Source organism: Mastomys coucha, unplaced genomic scaffold (genome assembly GCF_008632895.1).
Source record: "Mastomys coucha isolate ucsf_1 unplaced genomic scaffold, UCSF_Mcou_1 pScaffold18, whole genome shotgun sequence".
Lineage (NCBI taxonomy): Eukaryota > Metazoa > Chordata > Mammalia > Rodentia > Muridae > Mastomys > Mastomys coucha.
Window position 1 is genome coordinate 90,011,474 of NW_022196900.1, and position 6,976 is coordinate 90,018,449.

Below are 6,976 nucleotides of genomic sequence, written 5' to 3' on the forward strand. Positions count from 1 at the left end.
GGAGATAGTGTCCATATATAATGTCCACGTATATAGTGTCCAAATATAAATAGTGGCTCATAACCGTCTGGAACTCCAGGTCCAGGGGACCACAGATGCCTTCTTTTGGCTTCCACAAGCCTTCAATGAGAGAGAGAGAGAAACAGAGGCAGGAGGATCTCTATGAATTGGAGGACAGCCTGGGCTACACAGTGAGACCCTGTCTCAAAAAAAAAAAAAAGTTAATTTTCAACAAAAATTTGCATGATATGAAGAGAAAATGATGTGCATTATTTATGTGTTCCCAGTTATAATTACAATTCTTTCATCATTGGTCTAATATTTATAAATTATAATTACACACACACACACACAATAACAAATGAAGGAAATACCAGTTGCTTTCACAGTGCTCCTCACTGTAATTGGTCACAAGCCGACAGTTGATATTTATAGTTTTTTCCCCTGCTATTCATTGTGCATTCTCTTTGCTCTCCGCCAGAGTCTCAGCTGTAGAATCCTCTCCCTGATGGGGGAATCCAAATCTCCTTTCTGAGGGCTTTGAATCTTCAAGGGGAGTCCATCCCTGCCCTTCAGTAGCACCTCTGACTGGAACTGTCATGTGACAGCCGTCCCCTCTCCTGCGGTGTCAGCATGCAGTGCAGAGCCATCTGTACCTGGGCTATAGACAGAAGGAGCTCATCAGGAGGAGGCAGTGCAGAGGGAATGGAGGTGAAGGAAGATTAGCTGTCCATCAGCTTACACAAACCCCCACCTTCCACACGTCTTGTTTCTTTCCATTTTATCGCTTAGCATTTATTTATTTTGTATGTACACATGCTGCCACACACATGTGGAGGTCAGAGGACAACTCCTGGGAGTCAGATCTCCCCCTTCCCACAGATGAGTCCCATGGATGGAGCTCAGATTGAGTCCTGTTGGCAAGTGCCTTTACTCACTGAGCTATGTCACAGAGCTCGGGCCAAGCCACATAGCTACTTAATAGTCTGTGGTCAGGCTTTCAATTGCTACAAAAGTCCAGAAGAAGTAAGGATGGAGAGAGAAGTTATCTCCAGAAAGAGTATGGGCTTACTCTAAAATCTGAGTGTTCTGTGTGGTGATTCACCAGCTGGGGCTTGTGAGTGACTCCATACAGCATCTCTCTGTATCATCATATCAGCATCTCTCTGTATTATACATCATCTTCTGAGTTCGAGGCCAGCCTGGTCTACAGAGTGAGTTCCAGGACAGCCAAAGCTACACAGAGAAACCCTGTCTCAAAAAACCAAACCAAAACAAAAAACAAAAACAAACAAACAAAAAACCCAAATGCTGTTATTAAAGGCATGTGCCACTATGGGCCAGTAATCTTATCTTTCTTCATGTGGCAAATTCTCATGTAGACCAGGCTAGCCTCAAAACAGAGGCCCCTGCCTCAGCTTCCCCAGTTTGGTGATTCTAGGCTTGAGCGGCTCCATCTGCTCCTTCCCTTTCCATCTGTTCTCCTTAGTGCTGAGGATTGAACCCAGGCCCTTGGCATGCTGGGCCAGCACCCCACCTCTGAGCTATACCCCGACCCCTAATCCATAGAAACCTGTTTCTAGCTCTTACACATATCGCTTTGCAGGTGACATTTTGTTGAGCCTAACAAAATGGGAGAAGTGGGTATTTCAAATGCAAAATAAAAGTGTTAGAAATAAACATCACCAAAAAATATGATGAGTCTCCTTCAGAGAAGCATCTGGGGGCCCCAAATCCAGGCTGCCTCCCAAGTTACTCTTGAACCTAAGCAGCCAGCAAATTCAATGGTATTTAAAGTCTTCAAGTCAAAGCATTTGGGAGGCAGAGGCAGGCAAATCTCTGTGAGTTCAAGGCCAGCCTGGTCTACAGAGAGCTAGTTCCAGGACAGCCAGAGCCAAAAAAAAAAGAAAAAAAAAAAGAAAGAAGGAAGCAAGAAAGAAAGGAGGGAGGGAGGGAGAGGGAGGGAGGGAGAAAGAAAGAGAGAGAGAGAGAGAGAGAGAGAGAGAGAGAGAGAGAGAGAGAGAGAGCACTTGTCTAGCAAGCACAAGGCCCTGGGTTTGGTCCTCAGCTCTTAAAAAAGAAAGAAAGGTTTCTATAACATCTTCCTGATTTTGTTTGTTTTGTTTTGTTTTGTTTTGTTTTTGGAGACAGGGTTTCTCTTGGTAGCTGTGGCTGTCCTAGAACTTGCTTTACAGTTTCAAGCTGGCCTCAAACTCATAGAGATCGACCTGCACCTCTGCCTCTTGCGTGCTGGGATTAATGGCGTGCACACCTGGCTCAGATACATAAATTGTATGTGTTGTATGAGTGTTTTGTCCACATGTATGTCTGTGCTCCGTGTGTGTGTGTGTGTGTGTGTGTGTGTGTGTGTGTGTGTGAGATGCCTAAGGAGGCCAGAAGAGGGCACCAGACTCCACAGAGTTAGATTACAGTCACTCTGAGGGTGTTGGAAATCAAACCCGGGTTCTCTGCAAGAGCAGCAAGAAGTACTCTTAAGTGCTGAGCCATCTCTCCCGCTTTATGACAGGACAGAAACCCAAGGACTTGATGGAGCTCTGAGTACAAAGGTGAGCTCTGGGTCCTGATCATGGTCTTCGAGGTAAAAAGCACACAGCTTCATAGCTTCTGGCACTGCTTATAATTTATATGGAGGAAAACAGTCCTTTGCCAGTGAGTAGCTGGATATCAGATAGCAAGGGTGTCACTGCACCCAGAACGAACAGCATGTGTAACTGGAGACACTGCTTCATTAAACTTACGGCGGTTCACAGTCATCTCCGTGATCCAGCTCCGCGATCCAGCCGCCTCATCCTCAGACCAAACATGGGTTAAATACAGACACAATAGGCCCCATCACCTCGAGTCTCAACTGTGCAGCTCCCCTAGACCCGAGCACAAAACTGTTGTCCCACGGGAGGGCATGACTTGAACACACCCGGATTCTCCCTTAGTTCTAGGGTTCAGGACTTCAAGACTGAGGTGTCACAGAGCTGCTTTCTGTGCACACATGCCAGCTGCTGCCTCCTCTGTGAGGATCTCAGAACTGTAAGACCGGGTGCTCTCCCTATAACCTAATTTAACAATAATTACCTCCTTCAAGGTCCTGTCTCCAGACACACACGGAAGGGTTTGGATTTAATATATGAATTAATGGGAGACATAACTCAGTCTGTAACATCTGGCATGCGGCTTTCTTCTGATTTGCTAGTTTCATTGAAGTGTTCTGGGAGAACCCTCTTGGTCTTTCTCTATGGATCAGAGTCAAATGACCTAGATCAGGATTTTGTGTGGGGACGATGTGTACATCACCCTGCATGCGTGTCTGTGGGGGTGATTTGTACATGTACTTTGCCTGCATGCGTGTCTGTGCTTTACCTGTGAAGAGGCCAGAGCAGAGAATCAGAGCCCCTGGGACTGGAGTTTCAGATGGTTATGAGCTGTCATGTGGGTGCTGGGATCAATCCTTGGTCCTCCGTACAAGCAGCCAGTGCTCTTAAGCTCAGGGCCAGCTCTCTAGCTCTAGATTAGCTGTTAAATTTAGTCATTTATCATTTAATTATGGGAACCTGTTCTTAGAGATTAGTAAACATCTAATATACTGACAAAAGCTAAATGAAGAGGCTGGAGAGCTGGCTCACTGATTAAGAGCACTGACTGCTCTTCCAGAGGTCCTGAGTTCAATTCCCAGCAGCCACATGATGTCTCACAAACATCTGTAATCCAATGCTCTTTTCTAGTGTGTCTAAAGACAGCTACAGAGCACTCATATAAAATAAATAAACCTTAAAAAAAAAAAAAAAAAAAAAAAAAAGAGCCGGGCAGTGGTGGCATACACCTTTAATCCCAGCACTTGGGAGGCAGAGGCAGTTCGAGGCCAGCCTGGTCTACAGAGTGAGTTCCAGGACAGGCAGGGCTACACAGAGAAACCCTGTCTTGGAAAAAAAAAAGAGCTAGACAGTGGTGGTACATACTGAAAGACCCCTGGGGGAGACCCCCACTCCAATCTCGGGAGGACGTACACCCAAAGAATCACGAGAGACCACATCTTGATGTAATTACAAGAGGTATATTTTAATTTCAGGACGCCCTGGTTCGGCACCACACCTATCTCACGCAGGAGATAATGGAGCCGACCACGAGGCTTGAAAGTTAGGGGTTTTTATAGGAAAAAGGTCTGAGGGAACAAAGGGATCAGTGTGGTCATACATGATTGGCTAGTTCAAATATTAACTATTATGTGCAGAAGAGAGTGGAAAATTCCTAAGGTTGGTGTTAATCTGAGTCAACAAAGCATCTGACCTTAAACCATATCTGAGAGGACCAGATGGTCCATTACTTAGTGTCTGCCAGGCACGTCTTTGCAAGCCTGGGCCTTGGACATGTCCTCATTTGCCTGGATATTTTCCTCTATGTTTATAGTTTTATGTCTTCTTGACCTGCCAGCTCTTATGATATCTAACAACTTGTTTGCTCTTTCCCAGGCCTATGTGGCCAGTTTGTGATGGATTCTTAGGCCCATAACTTTTCTTCCTAGTCAGCACAGGTTTAAAGCTTTAATTTTTCCTTACATTACCTTTAATCCTAGCACTTGAGAGGCAGAGGCAGGTGGATTTCTGAGTTTGAGGCCAGCCAGGTCTACAGAGTGAGTTCCAGGACAGCCAGGGCTATACAGAGAAACCCTGTCTCAAAAAAACAAACAAACAAACAAACAAACAAAAAAAGAGTGGAGGGGAACCTGGGAAAGGAGATATTGTAAATAAGAGAACATCTAATAAAAAAAAAAGAAGAAAGAGTTTGAGAACACTGACTGCTCTTCCAGAGGACCCAGGATCAATTTCCAGCACCCACAAATTACATCCCTCTTTTGCCTTCAAGGGCACTGCATACATGTGGTGCAGACAGACATGCATACAGACAAAATATCCACGTGCACAAAATAAAAATAAGTTTAAAAACTTTAAGTGAGACAACTAAGTGCATGCTGCAGTGGTTTGAATATATTTGGCCCAAGGAGTGGCACTATTTGGGGGTGTGGCCTTGGAGTAGGTGTACCACTGTGGGCAAAGGCTTCAAGACCCTTTTCCTCGCCGGGCAGTGGTGGCGCACGCCGCCTTTAATCCCAGCACTTGGGAGGCAGACTCAGGCAGATTTCTGAGTTCAAGGCCAGCCTGGTATATAGAGTGAGTTCCAGGACAGCCAGTGCTACACAGAGAAACTCTGTCTCGAAAAACAACAACAACAACAAAAATTAAAAAAAAAAAAAAAAAGAGTTACCATGGTGTCTGTTCACAGCAGTAAAACTCTAAGCCACATGCCTAAGCAATACTGCATACTGTAGTGCTCCTAGCCCCCACCCTACAGGCAAGTGAGACATAATGCTATTTGTGTATTTAGCATAATTAGACATAGAAAACATGCAGTAAAGCTACAAAGGTTCATGTCTACAGTCTCAGCAGAGGAAGGGGTCTCAAGAGACGCTTTAGCCATAGAGCAGGTTTGGGGCCAGCTTGAGTCAACTTGGGCCCATATCTTTTTGGTGGTCGGTTGTTTTTGAGACTGAGTTTTTCTGTATAACTCTGGTCATCCTGGAACTCACTCTGTAGACCAGGCTGGTTCAAACTCACAGAGATCCACTTGTCTCTAGCTCTAGTGTGCTGGGATCAAAGGTGCGTGCCACCACCCAGGGAGACCGTATCTTGAGGTGCTAGGGGTTGGGGGAGAGCAAGCTAGACATAATAGCGTGTGCCTATATCCCCAGGACCTAGGCTAAGGCAGGACGGTGAGCTCAAGGCCAGATGGGCTGCTGGTGCCTACCATGTACAGTACATGCCTCGACAGCCTAGACTTTCTTAGTTAGGGTCCTTACTGCTGTGAAGAGACACCATGACCAAGGCAACTCTTAGAAAGACAACATTTAATTGGGGGTAGCTTACAATCTCACAGGTTTAGTCCATTATTGTCATGGTAGGAAGCATGGCAGCATCCAGGCGGACATGGTGCTAGAGAAGGAGCTGAGAGTTCTACATCTTGGTTAGCAGGCAGCAGGGGGAGACTGTGTCTCACACTGGCATGCCTTGAGCATAGGAGACGACCTCAAAGGCAGCCCCCACAGCTCCAACAAGGCCATACCTCCTAATAGTGCCACTCCCTATGGGTCAAGCATTCAAACACATGAGTCTATGGGGTCATACCTATCAAACCACCATGAGAACTCAGAGTCACTCTAGGTGAATTAGAGAATGAACATCGAGAGGTGTCAAGGGCCAGGACCCTCCTACATAGCCCTGGAAGTTTCATGAACATTCTAGATCAGTGGTTCTCAACCTTCCTAATCCTGCAGCCTTTTAATACAGTTCCTCATGGTGTGGTGACCCCCAACCATAACATTACTTTTTTTTTCCTTTGGTTTTTTGAGACAGGGTTTCTCTGTTTAGCCCTGGCTGTCCTGGAACTCACTCTGTAGACCAGGCTGGCCTCAAACTCAGAAATCCGCCTGCCTCTGCCTCCCAAGTATAACATTACTTTTTGCTTCTTCATAACTATAATTTTGCTATTGTGATGAATTATAATGCAAATATCTGACATGCAGGATATCTGACATGCAACCCCTGTAAAAGGGTTATTTGACCTCCAAAAGGGTCATGACCCAAACACAGGCTGAGAACTGATGCTCTATACCTAGGCTATATTGAACTTATTAAAAACGTTTTTATCAGGGCCAGTGAAAGAGCTTAGCACATGAAGGTGCTTGAGGCCAAGATTGATGATGCCCAAGGCCCATAAGATAGCAGGACAGACCCAATTCTCACCAGCTTTCCTTTACCCGCCACGTGAACCTTCAATTCGTGCACACGCGAGCACACACACACACACATACACACACAAATGAATAAATAAATTCAATTACAATTTCTTCTGTGCTTCTGTAAAAAGTTCTTTTTTTTTTCTTTTTTTTCTTTTTTTTTTTTTTTTTTTT

At 45.3% G+C, this 6,976-nt stretch overlaps 1 protein-coding gene across 2 annotated transcripts in view; it reads right to left on the reverse strand.

The window, feature by feature from the left end:
- Positions 1-310: 310 nt before the first annotated feature.
- Pigv (phosphatidylinositol glycan anchor biosynthesis class V) overlaps positions 311-6,976 on the reverse strand; it is a 32,057-nt gene continuing 25,391 nt past the window's right edge. Inside the window, exon 4 of one of the 2 annotated variants that reach the window (XM_031378993.1) lies at positions 311-661. In XM_031378993.1, coding sequence (XP_031234853.1) covers positions 573-661 — 89 coding nt within the window. In that variant the 3' untranslated portion in view covers positions 311-572. The remainder of the gene's footprint in view (positions 662-6,976) is intronic. The other variant, XR_004121110.1, reaches the window with a different exon arrangement.